The following is a 24,638-nucleotide window of genomic DNA, read 5'->3' as shown; positions in this document are numbered from 1 at the left end:
AAACAGTGGTTTACCCCCACATATGAGGTATCGGCGTACTCAGGAGAAATTGCCCAACAAATCTTAGGATCCATTTTATCCTGTTGCCCATGTGAAAATGAAAAAATTGAGGCTAAAATAATTTTTTTGCGAAAAAAAAAGTACTTTTTCATTTTTACGGATTAATTTGTGAAGCACCTGGGGGTTTAAAGTGCTCACTATGCTTCTAGATAAGTTCCTTTGGGGGTCTAGTTTCCAAAATGGGGTCACTTGTGGGGGAGCTCCAATGTTTAGGCACACAGGGGCTCTCCAAATGCGACATGGTGTCCGCTAAAGATTGGAGCCAATTTTTCATTCAAAAAGTCAAATGGCGCTCCTTCCCTTCCGAGCCCTGCCGTGCGCCCAAACAGTGGTTTACCCCCACATATGAGGTATCAGCGTACTCAGGACAAATTGGACAACAAAGTTCGTGGTCCAGTTTCTCCTTTTACCCTTGGGAAAATAAAAAAATTGTTGCTAAAAGATCATTTTTGTGACTAAAAAGTTAAATGTTAATTTTTTCCTTCCATGTTGCTTCTGCTGCTGTGAAACACCTGAAGGGTTAATAAACTTCTTGAATGTGGTTTTGAGCACCTTGAGGGATGCAGTTTTTAGAATGGTGTCACTTTTGGGTATTTTCAGCCATATAGAACCCTCAAAATGACTTCAAATGTGAGGTGGTCCCTAAAATAAATGGTTTTGTAAATTTTGTTGTAAAAATGAGAAATCACTGGTCAAATTTTAACCCTTATAACTTCCTAGCAAAAAAAAAATGTGTTTCCAAAATTGTGCTGATGTAAAGTAGACATGTGGGAAATGTTATTTATTAACTATTTTGTGTCACATAACTCTCTGGTTTAACAGAATAAAAATTCAAAATGTGAAAATTGCGAAATTTTCAAAACTTTCGCCAAATTTCCGTTTTTTCACAAATAAACTTAGAAATTATCGACCTAAATTTACCACTAACATGAAGCCCAATATGTCACGAAAAAACAACCTCAGAATCGCTAGGATCCGTTGAAGCGTTCCTGAGTTATTACCTCATAAAGGGACACTGGTCAGAATTGCAAAAAATGGCCAGGTCATTAAGGTCAAAATAGGCTGGGTCATGTAGGGGTTAAGTCTTTGTGTCAAAAGTGGTGTCCACCTTGGTCTCCTGCCATAGCGTTTCATTTTATTCAGATGTTGACGGATAGCTTGCGCTAAGGCCGGTTTCACACGTCAGTGGCTCCGGTACGTGAGGTGACAGTTTCCTCACGTACCGGAGACACTGACACACGTAGACCCATAAAAATCAATGCATCTGTTCAGATGTCATTGATTTTTTGTGGACCGTGTCTCCGTGTGCCAAACACGGAGACATGTCAGTGTTCGTGGGAGCGCACGTATTACACGGACCCAATAGAGTCAATGGGTCCGTGTAAAACACGGACCTCACACGGACGTTCTCCGTCTGGGGTCCGTGTGCGTGCAGGAGACAGCGCTACAGTAAGCGCTGTCCCCCCCACATGGTGCTGAAGCCGCGATTCATATGTTCCCTGCAGCAGCGTTTGCTGCAGAGAAAATATGAATAATAGTGTTTAAAATAAAGATCTATGTGTCCGCCGCCCCCCCACCCCCTGTGCGCCCCCCCGCTGTCCTGAAAATACTCACCCGCTCCCACGTTGGCTGTCACTCCTTCCTCTCTGCCCCGCGCCTCCTACTGTATGCGGTCACGTGGGGCCGCTCATTTACAATCATGAATAGTCGGCTCCGCCCCTATGGGAGGTGGAGCCACATATTCATGACTGTAAATGATCGGCCCCACGTGACCGCATACACTAGAAGCCGCGGCCAGACCAGGAAGCAGCGAGGGAGGCGGGTAAGTATTTTCAGAACAGCGGGGGGGCGCACAGGGGGTGGGAGGGCGGCGGACACATAGATCTTTATTTTAAACACTGTTGTTCATATTTTCTCTGCAGCAAACGCTGCTGCAGGGAACATATGAATCGCGGCTTCAGCACGATGCAGGGTACCACACGCGTGGGTACCACACGCTCCGTGTGGTACCCACTCGCCATACGGGCGGCACACGTGTGCCGCACGTATGGCCTACGTGAGTTCCCAGGCACACGGACACGGATAACTCCGGTACCGATTTATTCCGGTACCGTAATTATCTGGACGTGTGGGACAGCCCTAACACTGATGCACCCTGAGCCTGCAGGACAGCTTGAATTTCTTTGGAACTTGATTGGGGCTGCTTATCAACCATCCGGACTATCCTGCGTTGCAACCTTTCATCAATTTTTCTCTGCTGTCCACATCCAGGGAGATTAGCTACAGTGTCATGGGTTGTAAACTTCTTGATTATGTTGCACACAGTGAACAAAGGAACATCAAGATATCCAGAGATGGACTTGCATCCTTGAGGTTGTTGCTATTGTTCAACAATTTTGGTTCTCTAATCCACAGACAGTTTTCTTCTCCTCTTTGTGTTTTTCATGCAGAGACATTGCAGAGATTGAGTCAACGTCTCCCCTTTTATCTGGTTTCAGGTATGATTTTTATATTATTTATTATTATGGTGCTTTACATGTGAAAAGGGGTAAACATAATAAAAAACAAGTACAATGATCATGAACAATAGAAGTCACCGACTGGTACAGGGGGAGAGAGGACCCTGCCTGTGAGGGCTCACAGTCTACGAGGAATGGGTGAGGACACAGTAGATGATGGGAGAGCTGGTTGTGCAGTGGTTTAGTGAAGTAAGGGTTACTGCAAGTTGTAGGCTTGTCGAAAAAGGTAGGTCTTCAGGTTCCTTTTGAAGGTTTCCACGATAGGCAAGAGTCTGATATGTTGTGGTAGAGAGTTCCAGAGTTGGGGGGATGCGCGGGAGAAATCTTGTATGCGATTGTGCGAAGAGGAGATAAGAGGGGAGTAGAGAAGGAGATCTTGTGAGGATCGGAGGTTGTATGCAGGTAAGTATCGGGAGACGAGGTCACAGATGTATGGAGGAGACAGGGTGTGGATGGCTTTGTATGCTATGGTTAGGGATTTGAAGTGGAGTCTCTGGGCAATAGGGAGCCAGTGATGGGATTGACAGAGGGGAGAGGCCGGGGAATAGCAGGGAGACAGGTGGATTAGTCAGGCAGCAGAGTTTGAATAGATTGGAGGGGTGTGATACTGTTAAAAGGGAGGGCACAGAGCCGGTGGTTCCAGTAGTCAAAGAGGGAAATTATGAGGGGATCTACTAGTGTCTTTGCAGCTTCTTGGTTAAGGAATGTACAGATGTGGGAAATATTTTAGAGTTTGAGTCAGCAGGAAGTGGAAAGGGCTTGGATATGGGGTTTGAAGGAGAGATCAGAGTCAAGGGTTACCCTGAGGCAGCGAGCTGACTGGGGAGAGTGAGCAGCCATTGACTTTGATGGATAGCTCTGTTTGGGGGGGGGGGGGGGGGTTGAGTGAGGTGAAGAAAAGGTAACAAGTTCTGTTTTATTCATGTTAAGTTTTAGAAATCGAGCACAGAAGAAGGATGAAATAGTCACCAGAGATGATGGGATTCTGGTTAATAAATAGGTAATATTGCCCACACCTGTTACTTGCCACAGGCGAGTTTGAATGGGCATCACATGGTTGAAACAAATTTGTTTAGCCACAATTTTGTAAAAGTGCCAACAATTTTGTCAAGCCAATTTTTGGGGTTGTGTGTGAAATGATGTCCAATAGCAAAACGTGTAATTGCGATAATTTTCTGAGAGAAATACTTCATCCCCGATCAATTTCAAGGGTGCCAACAATTTTGGCCATGAATGTACACTCACCGGCCACTTTATTAGGTACACCATGCTAGTAACGGGTTGGACCCCCTTTTGCCTTCAGAACTGCCTCAATTCTTCGTGGCATAGATTCAACAAGGTGCTGGAAGCATTCCTCAGAGATTTTGGTCCATATTGACATGATGGCATCACACAGTTGCCGCAGATTTGTCGGCTGCACATCCCAAAGATGCTCCATACAAGGCAGGATGGATCCATGCTTTCATGTTGTTTACGCCAAATTCTGACCCTACCATCCGAATGTCGCAGCAGAAATCGAGACTCATCAGACCAAGCAACGTTTTTCCAATCTTCTACTGTCCAATTTCGATGAGCTTGTACAAATTGTAGCCTCAGTTTCCTGTTCTTAGCTGAAAGGAGTGGTACCCGGTGTGGTCTTCTGCTGCTGTAGCCCATCTGCCTCAAAGTTCGACGCACTGTGCGTTCAGAGATGCTCTTAGGCCTACCTTGGTTGTAACGGGTGGCGATTTGAGTCACTGTTGCCTTTCTATCAGCTCGAACCAGTCTGCCCATTCTCCTCTGACCTCTGGCATCAACAAGGCATTTCCGCCCACAGAACTGCCGCTCACTGGATTTTTTTTCTTTTTCGGACCATTCTCTGTAAACCCTAGAGATGGTTGTGCGTGAAAATCCCAGTAGATCAGCAGTTTCTGAAATACTCAGACCAGCCCTTCTGGCACCAACAACCATGCCACGTTCAAAGGCACTCAAATCACCTTTCTTCCCCATACTGATGCTCGGTTTGAACTGCAGGAGATTGTCTTGACCATGTCTACATGCCTAAATGCACTGAGTTGCCGCCATGTGATTGGCTGATTAGAAATTAAGTGTTAACAAGAAGTTGGACAGGTGTACCTAATAAAGTGGCCAGTGAGTGATACATAACATAGGATTCATCATCACAAATAGGTGACGTACACAACCCTCCTTCCACCTCACAATGACCTTGCACAGGTCACATAGCATGCCTAAAAAACATCTACAGCAGTCAATAAACATTTCTAGACAACTGTCTTCTAGGTCCATGTTACTGCAGCAAAGTATATAACTAAAAGCAGCTCAGGCAAGATGGCTGCTTTATATTCACATACATAAAATAGAATAAAAAAAAATCACAAGAAAATCTAGAACGTACAAATGGGTTAAAATAAAAGGAATATGTATCAGTATCTGGTTGTACTGATTGAAAAATACAAATGACATATTCCCTTTAAGATGAGCTACTTGCTTAGCTGCATACTGTAGCATACATTACATACATTAGGCTTACATTTCTTCTTTGTCCCTCCACATTCTTATATCACAGGGGGTGAAATGTCAATATCACCTTAGAGCAGCCATTTACACAAGTGGTGACTGTCCTGAGTGACCATCCCTTGTTGATCATTGCCTCCTGTAAACATTTCTGCTGATCAAAAGAAAAGTGGGCATTTCTGTTACCCCTTGTGGAAACAGGGAGGCGCTGCCGCCAGTAATAAAACAGTATTGGGCTGCATATTGTCCTGCTGATGATGGGAAGCTAACTAGCCCCATTTGCTACACTATGTGCTTCCTATAAGCAGACTATTGGACCCTGGAGACCACAACCTTAATGCCACGCAAGCACAGTTTGTAGCCCTTTAACTCTGGTGGCCTTTTTGGAAAGTAAAAGATACAGGTTTATATGGCAACACGATCAGTTCCCCTGAATTCCCACGGTATCCTTAGCACTGCACGTTATGTCTTACCAACCTTCCTTTAGCGGTTTCCATATTCTCTGATTATTACATTGATGTCTATCAGATTTTCACTTTATGGCCTTTCTGATATTTGAATGCTGTAATAATGAAAATATTGTCTGTAAATATTTGGGATATACAAAATGCGGCTGCTGCGGGCAATGCCGCTCGCTATGTAGCAAAAAGCAGGGCAGCACGGTGGCTCAGTGGTTAGCACAGCAGCCCACCTTGGACAACATCTGCAAGGAGTTTGTATGTTCTCCCCATCTTTGCGTGGGTTTCCTCCGGGTTCTCTGGTTTCCTCCCACATTCCAAAGACATACTGATAGGGAATTTAGATTGTGAGCCCCATTGGGGACAGTGATGATAATGTGTGCAAACTGTAAAGCGCTGCGGAATATGTTAGCGCTATATAAAAATAAAGATTATTATTATGCCATGTGGGGGTCTGCACCTGGTTCTTTGGAGTGCATGATGGGAAATTAACACTTTACTTACTTCACTGGCTTGAATGTTGATAACTTTATAAGAAAGCTCTTCTGGCCTTGTAAGCGCCGCATGTCTAAGGAAAAAAAATGTAATATGTATTGGCAATGATACAGTCTAAGCATAAAATTTCATAACTATGTACAAATTGAATGTGTCCTAGCTTGGTTTGCTGATGTTTTATTCTTACAGGGAACCTGTCACCAAGTTTTTGAGACCAGCATGATGTAGAGATAAAGACCCTGGATCCAGCGACGTGTCACTTACTGGGCAGCGGTTTTGATAAAATCCCCGTTTATTTACTGCAGTTCTCTAATGCGGAGCTCTGTATAACCTCACCCACACCACTGATTGGCAGCTTTCTGGGTACACTGTGCATAGGCAGAAATCTACCAGTCAGTGGTGTGGGTGGGGTTATACAGCGCTCATGAATATGAAGGACTAAATGGGAACAGGATTACTAGACTTCTAGTACTCATCTCCTGCCCAGTTCTCCAGATATCTTTAATTTTTTATTTTGTTTAGTGCTGGTTGTCAGTGGGGACTGGCCACCCCTGCTGTCCAGTAGCAGTGGCCAAACATGCGCAGTGCTTACAAGCTTTTTGGTGCTGAGCTCGTAAGCACTATTCTGAGGCTGGCCGAGATTGCTGGTGAACGCTTGTGATCCGGCCCAGCTTCTGATGCTGCAAAACATCACATCAGAGCATGTGTACAGGTGAGGTCAGCAGTGTGACAATGCTGCTGGCCTTAGATATCAATCAGGCATGTCCACACCTCAGTGATCAGGAAGTGGAAAGGCTGGGAAACAGTGTGCTCCGGAAGAATGAAACAACCCCTTTAACATACTGTCATGGGTTGAAAAGTTTTTGTTGTATACAACTGTCTACTTAAAAAATCTAATATACCCAGAAAACTTAAAAATCTAGTAACTAACAAAAAGTCAAGATGTGAACACTAAGATGGTGTGCATGTAGGAGCAACGATGATGATAGTTCTGTATACTGATCCTTGCCAGGATGGCAGCTAAGATAGACCTGTCATGGGGTTTGACTAGAGAAAGACTGTATACATATTATCTGTGTAGCTAAATATGCAGACCGGCTCTAGTCAAACACCATCTTCCGTATCAACATCTGACCTACTTAGGCCGGGATCATACATACATGCTCCATGTGTTGCTGTGCGGCTGCACGCTCCGCTCCGGAGTGCCGGCGCCAGAGCTGGGTTTTCACCAGCGAGACTCGGCCGTATCTCGCGTATGTGTGATCCCGGCCTTATATTGTATAATTCATGGCGATGGAGTACAAATATTGACTGCCACTTTCCCAACATTACTGCAGTACAATCAAGGAAAAGGTTGGCAATGCCACTTACTCTTCTTCCTCGTCATTCATGAATAGGTTAAGTCGAAAGCTGTGGTCCGAACTAGGGGGCTTCTTTAGCTCCAAACCACCTAGGAGCTGGGCAAGGAGATTGAGTTCTTCTTTAGCCAGAGGATTTGGTACTACATTCTCCTAATGGAGACCAAATTAAGATATTTACTTACAAGCAGAGATATAACATTGCTGTTTTTCGTAGCTTCTGAGATTATTTTGTTTTTCCTCTTATAAAGAGTAAAATGACTATTTAGTTTTGTATGATTTAGGACAGGGGTGCACAACCTGCAGCCCGTGGTACCCTTCTTTGTGGCTCTTAACCATCTGCATAGTACAGTTGTGCTCAAAAGTTTACATACCCCGGCAGAATTTTTGCTTTCTTGGCCTTTTCTCAGAGAATATGAATGATAAAACCAAAACTTTTTTTCCACTCATGGTCAGTGGTAGGGTGAAGCCATTTGCTATCAAACTATTGTGTTTTCTCTTTTTAAATCATAATGACAACCCAAAACATCTAAATGACCCTGATCAAAAGTTCATATACCCTATTTCTTAATACCGTGTATTGCCCCCTCTATCAACAATGACAGTTTGAAGTCTTTTGTGCTAGTTGTGGATGAGGTTCTTTATTTTCTCAGATGGTAAAAGCTCACACATCCCCAAAACATCAGCGATCCACCTGTGTCCTTTACCGTAGGAAAGGTGTTCCTTTCATCATTGGCCTTGTTGACCTCTCTCCAAATGTGACATTTATGGTTGTGGACAAAAAGTAAAATTTTGGTCTCATCACTCCAAATTACCTTGTTCCAGAAGTGTTGAGGCTTGTCTCTGTGCTGTTTTGCGTATTGTAGGAGAGATACTTTGTGGCATTTGTGCAGTAATGGCTTTCTTCTGGCGACTCGACCATGCAGCCCATTTTTCTTCAAGTGCCTCCTTATTGTGCATCTTGAAACAGCCACACCAGTAGTTTTCAGAGAGTCCTGTATTTCAGCTGATGTTATTTGTGGGTTTTTCTTTGCATCCCGAACAATTTTCCTGGCATTTATGGATGACATTTTTTTTTGGTCTACCTGACTGTGGTTTTGTTTTTACAGAGTCCCTGATTTTCCATTTGTTAATCACAGTTTGAACGCCGCTGACTGGCATTATCAATTCCTTGGATATCGTTTTGTATCCCTGTCCTGTTTTATACAGTTCAACTACCTTTTCCATAGATCTGTTGACAATTCTTTTGCTTTCCCCATGACTCACAATCCAGAAATGTCAGTGGCTTGATAAAAGATGCAAGAGTCTGTCTGGATCCCAGAAACTCACTCAGCTTTTATGCACACAAACTGATTACAAGCAAACAGGTCACAGGTGAGGATGTTACCTTTAGTAGCCATTCAAACTCATTTGTGTCAACTTCTGTGCATGTTATCAGGCCAAAATCATCAGGGAATGTAAACTTTTGATCAGAGCCATTTGGATATTTTGGGTTGTCATTATGATTGAAAAAGAGAAAACACAGTAGTTTGACAATAAATGGCTTCACCCAACCACTAACCATGAGTGGAGAAAAAGTTTTGGTGTTATCATTCATATTCTCTGAAAAAGGCCAAGAAAGCAAAAATTCTGCTGAGGTATGTAAACTTCTGAGCACAACTGTATCATGTATTGTATAAGGGACCAGCCAGAACGCAAAATTAATTTGGTGTGAACATTTTACCTGTTCATGCAAAGGTGCTGGTTAAGTAAAGGAGTGAATCCATGCTGCCTTTCCCTCACCCCAACACACGTTTCTCCTTGCTTCTTCCTTTTTGCTTTGGTTTGAGGCACGTTTTCACAATGGTCATGTATGGTTTTAATATGTATTGTCAATAAAGTATTGTTTTTTATCAATAATGATGTTTAAACACTTCATGATCGCTATATGACTAAATTGTCAAAGGATCATTACGATTTTCTGCTATATTCATTGTAGCTTATGGGAGAAGGGAAACTAATCAACAGTTTCAGCATCTGGCTACAATGTAGAGAAGAGTACCTGATATGTGGGAGTGGAACCAGCACTTATTATATATTTATGGCACATACTTTTAATATGCAGTAAATGTCTCAGAAGGAAATCCTTTGATAATACTCCATCCCATGGGGTTGGTTCTACCTGACAATGTGGCCCTCAAACCAAAAAGGTTGTGCAACCCTGATTTAGGGCATATACTGTATATTGATCAAATCGGTCATGTTGTGTTGAAGCTTCACTACAAGATTTTACCTTGGTGTGGGATGCCGAGCTTTTTAAGGTTCCCGACATGTGAGTCTCCACAGAGCGGCTTACACTGTACCTGTCAAAACATACAAGATTAAACTTGATTTTACACAACTTGTATTTAATGGTTTCTTTCACATTATTGTTTCTTATTTTCAACCAATTACACTAAAATTACAGCAGCTGTGCAAGCAGATACTCACATATTTGTTCCTAGCTTGAGAACTCGGTCACCGAAAAGATCATAAGACCCTTCCCGCAGTGGACTGACATAATTTCCACCATTCTGAAACTCCGCTCTCTTCAACTCCTCACCTTTTAAGCTGAATATCCTACAGTTGGCAAAACAACAGATAAATGAAAGATGGAAGTAATGCTGGGGACCTCCGTACATCAGAAGAGCAGGAGTCCCAAGTTCCTATGTGAATGAAACTAATCAGTATGTGTGACAATTACTCAATTCATTTCTATGGAAGCAGCAATGCATGTGTCACGACAGGTCCCACAGACTGAATGCAGAAGTGGTCACACGGGACCTCTGTTGTTAGGCTCAGTCAGGTTCCCAACGGTCCCTCGATGATCACTGGACAATTATTTTATTGTTCAACTTTTCATATATGCTATGTCTCAACAAAATCCTCTATACTTCAGCCCATCTAAACTATATGGACATGGTAGTGGGTTGGTCCTCCACTCTTGATCTCGAGAAAAAGCCCCGTTCACTGATATTGTAGTCAACCATACATTCGGGGCCACTACAGGGACAGGGAAACTGGCGGACGCAACTTATCTTGGGGCAATAATAACCAATCAAAAAAAACTAAACAATGGAACATATGAGTTAGTGTTCACCTGATGAGTCCAGGTACCTCAGTGCCCCAAGGAACAGGACCAGATGTTGGAAGGACAAAACGTCCATTAGAGTTTTGGACTTTGTCTTTTAAGAAAATAGAAACCTAAAAAATAAATCGCAATGAAATATAAAAAAAATGGTAAAATACACAAATCACAACATACAAAATTACCTTTTGATCTAGGCAATTGTATAAAAACAAATCTGTAACTTTTGTGTGACATGTCATGATGGTAACCAATAGATATGGCTTATCAGTGAAAAAGGTCTCTGTAACAGATCTGTCCAAACTAATAGAAAAAACAGCAAAGGAAGCTGTGCTATTTTCTCTGGTAAAATGACATAGTGAAAACTCAACAGACCCCGTTACAGCCCATTCTATGCATTGTTATCAGTTAGGAGATGGATCTGGCACTTCTGTTAATTTTGTTGTCCTGTTCCTGTAACTGAGCAGAACACTGGGACTGGAGGTGCTGATGTGAACAGAGACTTATACAGTAAAATCAAATCTAGAATTTTATTTTTGTGCCTATGACTAATCGACAGTAGAAATTAAAGTAAAGTAAAGCTGACATCAAAGGCCCAACATGTATCCTTACCCTGATATGCATGTCCTGGAAGAAGATCAGCAAGGTTTGCCGAATCAGCTGAAACTCACCAGCAGGAAGGCAGTTATAAATCTGGACAGAAAATAACATTACCAGAGTAAGTAATGTAAAACTATGGGACCTACAAAATATCACCATAAGATGATGCCTTACATGCAGGAGTTAATTTATGCTAATCTTTTCCTAACGTCCACCATATATATCATGGAGTTGCATGTTTATGGAGTAGGAATGCAAACTGAAGGTATATGCCTCTAACAGCAGCGATTAGTGGAAATCTAGATTGTAAGACCCAATGCAGACACTTGCAATAATGTCTGTGGAATTAATGGCGCTATATTAGTGAGTAAAATAAATAAATAAATTCATTCAGTGCCGTTTACCCTCTTAGATGGTGCTGTCAATCATTGTCTGCAGCACTGATGTTCGATCTTAACAATAAGAATTAGTTTGATCTTAACTTAAGCATTAACTAGATACCAGGGTGCTGCTGTTGTTTCTATGGCCATTTTCCATATTTGCATTCCGAAGGACTCCTGCAGATCTCCATGGATCTTGATCCAATCACAGACCGCAATGCACGGACTGGCCGCGGGTCTCCCAACCAGAGCATGACAGCTTTGTATATTTCTATGAGGCACTGTAGTCCATGATTGGACAGCGATCTATGGACCTCTGTATGAGTACTATAAAATCCTGACAATATGCTGCAATACTAAAGTGTTGGCATATTTGCTTCTACACGTCTGTAAAAGTAAGATCTTTAAAGCATAAAACTATTAAACCCGTATGGTAAATGCCATACAGAGAAAAGAAAAAAAGGGAGAATTTTTTTTTTTGGGGGGGAGGTCATCTCACTTGTTCCCAAAGAGAAAAAAAAAAGGCAAAGTGTTGTATGTACACCCCAAAATGTTCCAAGAAAAACTACAAGTCACCATGCAAGAAAACAAGACCTCATACTGCAAAAGTCTTCAAAAATAGAGACCTCACATACCAAATTTTTTTTCAAAAGTTCTGACTTTACTCCTTGCGGATCGAACCTCCTGATAAACCGAATACTTATTTTCAAACCCAATGGGAGGGCGATTTAGGTCTAGGATAAGTGGAGGCGTATCTTCACCTTAGCGCATAAATCACTCATCTGCTCTTGCTTTCATGAGGCCGGCTATAAATTGCTCTCTCGGCGATATAAGGTCCTGACTCGCCTCCACTCTATCTTCCCAGAAGCCAGCCCCATATGTTGGAGATGTGGGGAGGAGAAGGGCGATCTGTTACATATTTTTTGGTCCTGCAGGCTTCTCTCCACTTTTGGGGAAAAAGTACAACTAGTGAACGTAAAATCACAGATCTCGTTTCTGATCTAAATCTGGCTCTCCTCCTTCTCATCACTGTGACATCTTCTTAAAAATATACAGACATTCAATAATGAAACACTTGATCGTGACAGCAGGAGCGTGCTTCCTTCTGCTCCGGAAAAGAGCTCTCAGACAATCTCCGTCTGGTTTCCTAAAATCAAGGAGGTGAGGTTAATGGAGGAACTCACCTCTATGGTCAATAATTCCTAGGAACGTTTCTGGTTTTATTTTATGTTCTTATTTATCTTTGAACACCCTTCCCCATCTCTTCTCTCCTTTTTCCTTCTCCTTCTTCTCAGTTTACTCCTTTCACTGTTTAACTGTTTAACTCCCCACTCAGTCTGTGCGATTACGGTTATGGAATTTCACATCCTATTTCCCAACGTACAGTTTCATGTCATTACCTTGTACTGCTTTTAGGGTCCCAGTAATAAGATAATAATTTTATTCTTACTGCTTTCTTTACGATTCTTTTTCTACCTCGGCACGGTTACTGCCTTGTGACTGTATTACCTCTTCTCTTTTCTATCTCCATTAAAGATAAATGTAAACATAAAGAAAAGTTCTGATATTTTGTAAAGCAGTAAAATATGGGGGAAAAAATCTCTATAAATTTGGTATTGCCGTAATCACAACGACCAGGTTGCAAGGTCACTTTGGTGGAACTGCATTTTCTTAATCGAATCAAGTCACTTTGAATTTTTCTTTCCATTTTTCAGTATATTATATGATAACGTGATTGTACAACTTGACCTGCTAAGAACAAGCCCTCGTGCTATGTGGAAGAAAAATTGAAAAAGTTTTCACTCTTGGAAGAAGGGATGGGGGAGGGGAAAGAAAGCAGGGAAAAAAACATTATTGATAAATTAACTGGTGTTCTTATGTTTTGAGTTGCAGCTTTCCAGTGCCTTCTGCATTTATCGACACTGGCAGAACGGGAGAATTTGAGAGCAAGAATTGGCTCAGACCGCCAAAGCACTCTGTGCATAGAGTAGACTGAAAAGATGGCAGCCATTGTAGATAAATGTAGCAGAGACTACAAAGGAGAGCAGTAGGTACTTTAACTATATATCCATATGATATGTTCCATTTTTATTGAGAAGCGAGTCTGTTCACATGTTTTAAGGAAACCTGTTGTCATCTGGCCAGGTCACTTGCAGCTATGTCCATTTTCCTCTGAAGGGGGACTGTGTTTCAGATGACCAGTCCAACTCCGGTTCCAGACAGTTTTGCGTCACAGTTTTTGATCAGATTTTCATTAGAGTTTGCTCAGTGTTTCATTATTTATTTTCTCTAATTAAAAAAAAGTCTCCACCTACTGCTATCAGTCCATGAAATAGAGACAGCACTTGGATGGCGTCTTCTCTGATTTTTGTTCTCCAATCCATTTGACTTTCATTGTCGAGATTAATCTGACACTCATATAAATGTGGGACATGTCTCAGCGATTAGACCACTCGATCCACTATCGCAGATGTGAACCGCACCATAAGTATGAGTGGTACCTGTGAAAAATACTCATGAGATAGCACTCATACGTGAGAAACTGACGAGTGGATGAGCCGCACGTGTAGAGAGCAGCACAAATATATTCTCAGGTTTCTTTTTATCTTTGTGTATGTTGTATGGTCCAGGAGGACTCCCAGTGCATAGGCCAAAGTCATGCAAAGGCCCTCATTTACCCCATGGAGGTCAAGAGATTGTCTCTGCTGTCAGTATGCTTTTTTTTACAATTTTTTATTTATGTTTTTTATTACAAATCACAGTACAATCTGCTGCATTTCTTATTCATTGGGCCAATGTAAAAAAATATGATACTGTAAGGCATATAATGTACTAGGTGTGGCCTTTTTATTCAGGGCATATATCAGGAGCTTTCCCAAGTGCATACATACTTACAGGGACAATGAAATGTGAACAAAGCCTATGCTGGAAATACTAGCACATTTTAATTAAGCTCTACAGTGGTTTTCCCACCATAAGTGATGGCACTCTGTTGGTGTTCCATGCACAGCAAGGGTCCTAGTGATGTGGGGAAACATCTTACAATGTAAATATGGGCTATCCAACGTGTACCCAACTTTAAGCCTACGCACCCCTTGTGATATACCATCTTACGTCAATAAGCTGCCGGAAAGTCTCATCAACTTGGTTCAAAATGCTTGGAGAATCCCGGATGAAGTCTTTGATAGCATCCATGTGGTTAAAAGTAACTAACAAGATATCTTTGGGGCGAGGGCACAAGAGGACTTGGTACTTGAAGGCCATAGTCATCAGATCATAAAGCTGCGTGAATAAAAGCAGAAGACAGCAGATCAGGCTTGTACAACACATGATCAGAACATTTTCTGCTCACTGTACAGGCAGACATTACAGTCCCTGTTTAGGGAAGGTTAGCTGAATGTTCCACATAGCTCACAGAATTAGGACTCCCACCCCCAGATCTCCTCTCTGCCTACCTTGTCCATACTTGCTTGGTTCAGCCTCATGATGGAGGCATGGGCGAGACGGTCGAATACTGTCCTGAGAGCCTTTTTGGAGTACAGCTCTTGAGGCTTAAACAGCTCTTCCATAAACTTCTTGTTAAACATGGTGGTGATGATATCGTTCATAACTGTAATACAAACAATAAGAATAATGTGTTTCCAATAAAATGTGCTAATACTGCTGCGATTTCTATCCATATTATAGAAAACACGTTTCTGAGAAACATACAAACCAGTAAACAATTGGCAAAAAAGTACACAAATATCCTCATAGTTACTATACATGCACACAATTTGGATTCATTAGCAGTTTTAACAATTTAACAGGAACCTGTCAGCATCATCTAGGCCGCCGAGTGGCCATCAATCTGTTTTCCATGACAGTGAAAGATTCACCACAATGATCTTCTGACAGATTCGGCATAACAGAAAAAAACAATGTGATGCTTTTTCTCAAAGGGCAATAAGATGTCACAGGGTGAAGCCACTGTGTGGAAGAGTCAAGTTACTGGCCCCATAGCAAGTATGTCATTACAAGCCACAATCAGTAGTATCCATCCTGCGCATACGCAGTGTGCATTCACAGGAGGTGACCTGTATATCAGTCAACCTAGGAGGGAAACTGGCCAGCCTGACTGTTCAGGAAAAGAAGTCCGCCCCTATGACATTTTACTGCCAGACGAAAAATAGAAGATCTGAATAACAGTTTGGTGATGGTTTGGGGGCCTAAATCTTGCGGACTAGTTCAATGTAAAAAAGCCATAGCCAATGGAAAGACCACAGGTCCCATTACCAGCTTCTATTGCCTGTTCGCACATTGACGAAGAATAGCTAGATCACAAACAGAAGTAGCATTGATGATGGCAGAAGACAACTAGCCTAAGTATACACCCTTAAAAAGCCCGACTAATAATGTCCCTCTGTAAATGGTCAAGCACATGGTCATTTCCCAGAGCTTATTTACAGTGGCTTGCAAAAATATTCACCCTCCCACCTCCTTTTTACTTTTGTGCTACATTACAACCTGTGTATAAATATTATAATCCAAACTGTGTGTGATGTATCAGCACTACATAGTCTAAGTTGGTGAAGTGAGAAAAATATAGGCATAAATTAAATTTATGGGATCAAATAATTAAAAATTGGCATGTGCATATGTATTCACACTTTTGCTATGAAGCCCCTAAAAATTTCCGATGCAAGCAGTTACCTTCATACGTCACATGCTTAGTGAAAAGAAGTTCACTTGTGTGCAAAATAAGTGTCACATGGTCTGTCATTATATACATGCCTTTTCTGAAAGGCCACAGAGGCTGCAACACCATTAAGCAAGAGGCTCCACTAACCAAACACTACCATGAAGACCAAGGAGATATCCAGACAAGTCAGGGACAAAGTTGTTGAGAAGTACAAGTCAGGGTTGGGTTATAAAAAATATCCTAATCTCTGATGATGCCCCAGGGCCCCAAAAAATTCATTACCATTAAATAGAAAGAACATGGTACCACAACAAACCTGCCAAAAGAAGCCCACCCACCAAAACTCTCAGCCCGGACAAGGAGGGCATTAATCAGAGAGACAGCACTTAATCCAAAAGGTAACCCTGAAGGAGCTGTAGAGTTCCCAAGCAGAGACTGGAGTATCTGTCCATACAACCACAATAAGCAATAGACTCAGTAGAAGTTGCCTTTATGGAACAGTGGGCAGAAAAAAGCCTGAACTTACACACACAAAAATTGTAAGGCTTGTTTTGAGTTTGTCAAAAGACATTTGGGAAACTCCCCAAATGTATGGAAGAAAGTACTGTGATCAGATGAGACCAAAATTGAACTTTTTGGCCATGAAGGTAAACACTAGGTCTGTCACCAAACCAACACAGCTCATCACCCTAAGAACCCCATTCCCACAGTAAAACATGGTGGTGGTGGCGGCATCATGCTGTGGGAATGTTTTTTGGTAGCATGGACAGCGAAAATGGTCTGAGTCATGGGAAAGATGGATGAAGTGAAATACAGTGATATTCTTGAGCAAAACCTGATTGTCAGCTGTCAGTGATTTGAGAGTGGGACAGAGGTTCACCTTCCAACAAGATATTAGCCCAAAGCATACTACTAAAGCAACACTCAAGTGGTTTAATGGGAAATGAGTAAATGTTTTGGAGTGACAAAGTCAAAACCCAGACCTTAATCCAACTGAGAATCTGTGGTCAGACTTGAAGATTGCTGTTCACCAGGGGAAACCATTTAAGGCCTTCTTCACACATGCATTTTTTAAGGACCGCAAATATCGATATATTGTATTCAATGGTGGTGCGCACGTCAGGTTTTTAACACGAACCATGTGTCTGTGTGAAAAAACAATGGACATTTTTTAAACGCAGCACGGACAAAATGCATACTGCACACTGACACATGGATGACATCCGTGTGTCATCAGTGTGACACGTACCAGTTGCTGGGAAAAGCAGTAGGTATTGTTGTTCCCATGTGCTGGTTGCTGAATCCAACTCTCATCATTGTCGCCTGGTCTCCCTGAGATCAGCACGACCAGGCGACAATGCTGAGAGTTGGAATTAGCATGGTAGCGTGCATAGTAAATAAGTATATTTAAAAAAAAAAACTGCTTGGGGCCAATAGAAAGAAAATATTCCAGGATATTAATATCAGCTCACAGCTGTTTGCTTAGCCTTTACTGTTTAATATAGGGGAAACACTCCCCCCCCCCAAAAAAAAAAAAATGACGTGGGGTCCCCCATATATTTACTAACCAGAAAAGCCTATGCAGACAGCTGTGGGCTGATATTAATAGCCTAGGAAGGGGCCATGGATATTGGCCACTCCCAGACTAAAAAAACCCTCAAACCTCATCTGGTTTTGAATATTACAGGAGGGCCCCACAAAGTCTTTTTTTTTTTTAAGCTATTTATTTACTACGCATGGTGCTGACTCAGGGAGCCCAGCCTACAATGCTGAAAGTCGGATTCAGCACCTGCGAACAGCCCTAACTGTACTGCTTTTCCGAGGTGCCGTGAAGTGTCACATGGACAGCACGCTGACCGAACACAGACAGAAAACGGACGTCACAGATGTACACACAGATACAGATCTCACCAGTACTGTTTTGTGAACGGGGCCTAACTTGAAGGAGCTGGAGCAGTTTTACATTGAAGAATGGGCAAAATTCCCAGTGGCAAGACGTGGAAAGCTCATAGAGACTTATCCAAAGCGACTTGCAGGTGTAATTGCTGCAGAAGGAGGCTCTACAAAGTACTGACTTTAGGGGGGTGAAAAGGTTTGCACACTGAAGTTTTCAGATATTTTGTCCTATTTGTTGTTTGCTTCACAATAAAAACTGATGAAAACCTTCAAAAAAGCAGTAAGATTCCAGGTTGTGAGGTAGCAAAACGTGGAAAATGCCAAAGGGGGTGAATACTTTTGCAAGCCACTGTACAGGTGTCTTGTCCATACATAAATGGTCTATGCTAGAGATGGAATCAGCAGAATACATGCGATTAAGGGTACTGTCACACAGTGGCACTTTTGTCGCTACGACGGTACGATCAGGGACCCTGCTGAGAATCAGATCGTTTGGAACTTTCTTTCGTCGCTGGATCTCCCGCTGTCATCGCTGGATCGTTGTGTGTGACAGCGATCCAGCGATGCGTTCGCTTGTAACCAGGGTAAACATCGGGTTACTAAGCGCAGGGCCGCGCTTAGTAACCCGATGTTTACCGTGGTTACCAGCGTCAAAGTAAAAAAAAAAAAAACGTACATACTTACATTCCGGTGTCTGCTTCTCTGCACTGTGAGCGCCGGCCGGCCGGAAAGCGAGCACAGCGGTGACGTCACCGCTGTGCTTTCCAGCTGGCGCAGACACAGTGGAGAGAAGCAGAACGCCGGGGGACAGACGCCGGAATGTAAGTATGTACGGTTTGTTTTTTTTAACTTTTACGCTGGTAACCACGGTAAACATCGGGTTACTAAGCGCGGCCCTGCGCTTAGTAACCCGATGTTTACCCTGGTTACCCGGGGCCTTCGGCATCGTTGGTCGCTGGAGAGCTGACTGTGTGACAGCTCCCCAGCGACCACACAACCACTTACCAACGATCACGGCCAGGTCGTATCGCTGGTCGTGATCGTTGGTAAATCGTATAGTGTGACAGTACCCTTACACTTATCTTGTCCATAGAGAAAGTTGCTGCATATAATAAGCACAGATTTACTGCCTGTAATTATTTAAAGAGGCCCTTTCACGAAATTTTTAGTGGCTGCATAGAAGAATAAAATATGTTTTGCTTTTTTTTTTATTTCACCTCTCCGCTAAGGAGATATTATCAGTTAAAATATTTGCCACCTAATGAGTTAACATTGGTTAAATCCAAGTGGGTGTTTTCACTGTGGCAGTGTTCTATTACTGGTTTGCTTTGCTATCTGATAAGGTCCACTTGTTAAAGGGAACCTCTCACCCCCCCAGGTGTTTGAAACTAAAAGAGCCACCTTGTGCAGCAGTAATGCTGCATTCTGACAAGGTGGCTTTTAGTTATTGGTGCTGTAGCTGCCCGTCCTCTTTGCTCATATGCAGTCTAGCTGACTGCGCCTGTGCCGCCACCCTGCCTGTGAATCCCAGCCCCGCAGTGAGAATAAATCAGAAGACACTGCGGGGCGGGGATTCACAGGCAGGGTGGCCGCACAGGCGCAGTCAGCTAGACTGCATATGAGCACAGAGGACGGGCAGCGCTCACTGCGCCTGCCCAAGGCAGGAGAAAAGAGCGCAGGCGCCGGCTCATTTCAAAACAGCGGTGAGGAGGCGGCGCCCGGCGCCAAGAGGATTTGAGTGACGGCTGTGTGGCGTCTGCAGCAGGGGGGAAAGGCCTGCCTCCTTGACTGAAGAAAGGTATTTGGGACAAATTACAAAACGGATTATTTCTGCAGTTACAGCACCAATAACTAAAAGAGCCACCTTGTCAGAATCAGGGCTGTGAAGTCGGAGTCGGAGTTAGTTTTGGTTGGAGTCGGAGTCGGTAGAAATGTACCGACTCCGACTCCAGCTTTTAAAAAAGTGTATTAATAGTTCATAATTGAACTTTCATATGAATTTTATAAATGTTACTCAAATATATATGTTCTATCAAACTATTAACAACAGTGATAAGCAGTTCTGCTGGAGATAGAGACATTTCTTACTTCTTGTGTGTCACTGTTCTCCACTGCCCTTATCTAATCTTATACTTGGTTAACCTCATGCTGCCCCAACCCCCCTACTTACAATGTATGAAACTGAAAGTGAAAATGTGTTGCACATTCTTAGTAGTAAAGCTCCTCCTCTAGACTAGATGTTTACTAGGTGTGCGTCTTCCAAGCATCTCACAGCTGCTACTCAGAAGAAGAAGACTGTAAGGGTATGTGTCCACGTTCAGGTTTGCTTCAGGCTTTGGTCAGGATTTTATGCAGGTAAAATCCTGACCAAAAATGCACCTGAGGTCACTGGCAGGTCACCTGCGGTGTTCCTGCGTGTTTTGCTCATTGTAGCAACATGCTGCGTTCTGAAAAAACGCACCGCATGTGCGTTTTTGTGGTAAAAACGCATGCGTTTTTTAATGCACAGTGGAGACGGGATTTCATTAAATCCCCTCCACTATGCTGTAACATCTGGACGCTGCGTTTTTGACGCTGCGGCTCAGTGCTGCGTCAAAAACGCAGCGTTTCCTGAACATGGACACATACCCTAAGAAGTATTATCCTTTCAACAAACTTTGCATCAGTTAACTGAGTACATGAGGAATAACAGTATCACTGACCACTATATCAGTTGTACGACCTGGCAATAATTTTGTACAATTGTTTTTAGGAAAAACAATTGTCATTTGGATTGTGAATGCAGAATTAAAAACCTGAGAATGTCAAAGAAGCGTCACATTAAATCAGCTGTATTTGAACATTTCACCATCACTCAAGATAGAAAATATTATGTCTGTCAGTGAATGACAAATGATCCAGACGAAAACAAATCCTGTGAAGCCAAGATCAATGCATATTCAGGCAAAGATAAAAATGCTCCTACCAGAGCTTCTAATCTAAAGAGACATTTACAGCGCTTTCATCCAGAAGTACTGAAAGCAGTGGATGAGAAAGACTGCATCCAAACCAATGAACCAGTGCCCAGCTCTTTCAGCCAAACAAAGGAGCAGAGAACTTTGCAGCCATCAGTTGCAAGATATTTTGTCAGTGACAAAGTTACTGTGACAATGACAGTAGATACATTTAAAAAACAGATCATAGAGCTTGTTGTAAAGGATAGTGTGCCTATTTCATTATTTTCACGACCAGCTTTTATGTGTCTGAATGGGGAAATGGCCCGCAAGCTTGGTGTTTCTCTGGATCTCTCCAGAGAGAGTATTAGAAAATTAGTAATCGAAGAAGCTTTTAAACAAAAGGAAGAACTTAAAAAAACTCTCAAGGGACGCTTTCTGTTTCTTAAAATGGATGCCTGCACACGTCACAGAATGAACTATTTTGCCATCAATGTCCGATTTGTTTGTGACAAAATGAAATAGCTACCAAGACATTGGCAGTAAAAGACACCAAAGCTCATCACACCAGTGAGTTTCTCCAGGTCTTGGTGGAAAAGGTTCTGCAAGACTATGAACTTAAAAAAGAGCAAGTTCTTTCTGTCGTAACTGACAATGCTTCAAATATGATAAGTACTATTAAGCTAATGAAAGAGAGTAATAATGGTGACCAGCAAGCTAGAAGAACATTCTGGGTCCACAGACACAGAAATGTTTGAAATAGAGGAACACAGTATTGTAACTGAGGAGCAAACTGAAGTTGCTTCAGATGAACAGCAACATGATAGTTTAGATGATCTTGTTGAAACTATGTCAATACGTTCTTTCATTCATCACATGCGCTGTGTTGTGCATATGCTACAGCTGGCTATAAGAGACAGTCTGCAAGAAGGACATGCTGCTGCACTGATTGGCAAGGTGAGAAAATTGGCTACTGTTGCCAGAACCCCTAAAGTTGACTCAATGTTGTAGAGACGTGCTGGAAAAGGGGCAATTATTGATCAAGCCACACGATGGGGCAGTACTTACTTAATGATTCAGCGCTTGGTTGAACTGAAAACCTTTCTTGTAGACATGGCTTACCCTCAACTGACGCTAAATGAAGGTCAGTGGATTCAGGTGACTGAGCTGGAAAAATCGCTAGAGCACCCATTTACAGTGACTAAAAAATTACAAGCAGAGGACTTAACTCCAGGTATTTTCTTAAAGGAGTGGAAGAACCTGATGTTTCGCCTGTCCCAAAGAGGAGGGTTAATTGCAAGTGGCATTGCTACATCAATGAAACGGAGAGAGGAGCTACTATTACAAAATAACATTCTTTTGGTAGCTGTTTATGTAGACCCAATGCATCGGATTCTTCTAGATGATCAACAGCTAACTAAAGGAAAAGAAGCTCTGTTTGAAATAGCAGTAAGGATAAAAGGGTTGCAGAACAGTCAGGAGGAACAAGAAGAATTTGGTCGTCCTGCCACATCTTCACCCTCATCAACTGATGAAGAATTTAATTTCGAAAAATATTTGGATCACAAGGACCGTGCAAAGCGTTCCCGCATAGAAGAAGAGTCATCCCCATCAAAGAACACAGTCAGTACATTTCAGCAGAATTTTTCATGTGCACTAAAAGAAATTGAGAAATTTGACTGTTCATCAAAAATAACAGTGCAACAAGCGATTCCTCTGTATCCTGACATTGTCAGAGATGTTGCCCGAGTGGTTACTGCTTTGCCACCAACCCAAGTTAGTGTAGAGAGTTTGTTCTCTGCTCTCAAAATAATTAGATCAGATTTGAGGGCATCCATGAAGGAGGATCTGACAGAGGCAATACTTTTTCTGAAGACAAATTTATAGATTTCTTCTTATTAACTGCATAACAGTGTTTATTGCATATTTACTTACAAGAGTTTAGAAAAGTTTATAAAAGTTATTTGCTATATTCTAATTGTATTCTAATAAATATAGTTTTTGCTCTAAGTGGTCTGATTACTTATATGATGGTGAGAAACTGAATAAGCACGATGTTAATATTTTACAACACTAAATGTAGTGTTACGAATTGGCCATTTATGAAGGAGTCGGAGCCGGAGTCGGAACCTGATAAAATCCAGGAGTCGGAGTCGAAACTGTGGCTTACCGACTCCAGAGCCCTGGTCAGAAGGCAGCATTACTGCTGCACAAGGTGGCTCTTTTAGTTTCAAACGCCTGGGGGGGAGAGTGACAGGTTCCCTTTAAGAAAGGTTAACTCATTGGTTGCCCAATACTTTGAATGACAATATTTCTGGTTACGGAGAGGCGAAATAGCAAAAAAGAATGTTTTATTCAGCTCAGCAGCCACTATTACATCATGTATCCAGTTCATGTTGTAGTCAAGTGGAGTACTCCTGACACAGTCCCGCTTTGTAAATTGCATTGTTCAACTGTCAAATGCTGTAGCAATTTAAAAAAATAACAGGTTAAAAAAGCCACAGAGAAAGGAATGCAGGCACAGGTAAAAGTATCAGCTGGGCAGCTCCTCAGGCAGTGACTGCTGCCTGTGTAATCAGGAGGTAGTTCATATTCCACTCAGGGGCCTAAATGTCTTCCCAGCTACTCCTGACTGTAATCCTGCTACTACTTCTTTCTTAGTCCTCGTAATCCTGGTGCTACAGCACTCTCAGCTCTGCTGGGTCAAATTATTTGTTAACAAACTCCTCATCTCAGCTTTCTTCATAGCAGATTATCAATGTGATGCCCCAGGGTCCTGGTCGTCACAGTGACATTGCTTTCCTCAAGGGGAGAGTGATGTTACGCTTGGAAGCGATGAAGGATATCTGTCAGGACTCTGAACATTTTTTATTACCTTTGGTGCATTACTGCCCTTTTCCAAGATGGCGTCTTTGGTCTCATGTGCACTGTGTCTTCCTGCTATAAAACTCCACCCCAGCCTTCAGTCTGTGCTAGAGTATTCTGCCTTGCATCCAGCTCCTGACCTCTGGTAACTCCCTGGCTATACACCTGCTCCTGTGAACCTGTGGGGTTATCCTGCTACTCTGCTCTGAGTTCCTGCTGCATACACCAGTTCCAGTAATCCTCCTTCATCTGCTGCTCGTGTTACTTCCATCTGCATTTGCTGGACATGTAAGCTGTTTCTGCTCTGCAAGAACCTGAGACTATTACCCAGGCCTCCCTGGTTGAGCTAAGATATTATTTGAACTGTCTCATAAGCATAGCTATCTGTGTTTTGGACTAAGCAAAGACTTATTCGTGTCAAGTATCCTCAAGAATAATTGTGCTTCATAGACTTTCTGTGTGACTGCATTTTCCTCTGAAGTTTATAGACTGCTAAGCTGCATTTAATATTTACTCCAAGTGTTGTGGACTTGAGTTTCTCTCTGCACCTGTTTGAATCACCGTGTGATAATATAGACTTTACCACTTATAAAACTGTGTCCTGTAGTTGTCTTGTTCCATGCAAAGAGTCTCCTGAGTTATCCCCTATAATTATTACAATATCTCTTTATCAGGTAATCACAATGCATGCAACATGTTCACACTCCAGGCCAGAAGGGAGAGCTCTAAGCCTGGTTTAAGGTGAACTCCCCTATATAAATTCTGATTTGGAG

At 42.4% G+C, this 24,638-nt stretch overlaps 1 protein-coding gene across 4 annotated transcripts in view; it reads right to left on the bottom strand.

Annotated features, from left to right (window-relative positions):
• The window catches only part of OSCP1 (organic solute carrier partner 1), a 55,793-nt gene that overhangs the window by 8,410 nt on the left and 22,745 nt on the right, over positions 1 to 24,638 (bottom strand). For 3 of the 4 annotated variants that reach the window (XM_077295861.1, XM_077295862.1, XM_077295863.1), the window contains 8 exons: positions 14,946 to 15,100; positions 14,605 to 14,772; positions 11,123 to 11,203; positions 10,523 to 10,626; positions 9,874 to 10,002; positions 9,677 to 9,746; positions 7,418 to 7,557; positions 6,056 to 6,119 (listed from right to left, as the gene is read on the bottom strand). In XM_077295861.1, the coding sequence (XP_077151976.1) occupies positions 6,056 to 6,119; positions 7,418 to 7,557; positions 9,677 to 9,746; positions 9,874 to 10,002; positions 10,523 to 10,626; positions 11,123 to 11,203; positions 14,605 to 14,772; positions 14,946 to 15,100 (911 nt within the window). Of the gene's footprint in view, positions 1 to 5,570; positions 5,656 to 6,055; positions 6,120 to 7,417; positions 7,558 to 9,676; positions 9,747 to 9,873; positions 10,003 to 10,522; positions 10,627 to 11,122; positions 11,204 to 14,604; positions 14,773 to 14,945; positions 15,101 to 24,638 lie in introns of all 4 variants that reach the window. The other variant, XR_013223859.1, reaches the window with a different exon arrangement.

The sequence above is a fragment of the Ranitomeya variabilis genome, chromosome 3 (assembly GCF_051348905.1).
Source record: "Ranitomeya variabilis isolate aRanVar5 chromosome 3, aRanVar5.hap1, whole genome shotgun sequence".
NCBI classification, from domain to species: domain Eukaryota; kingdom Metazoa; phylum Chordata; class Amphibia; order Anura; family Dendrobatidae; genus Ranitomeya; species Ranitomeya variabilis.
Note: the sequence above shows the minus strand (reverse complement) of the source record. Positions and strands in the feature narration are given on the sequence as shown.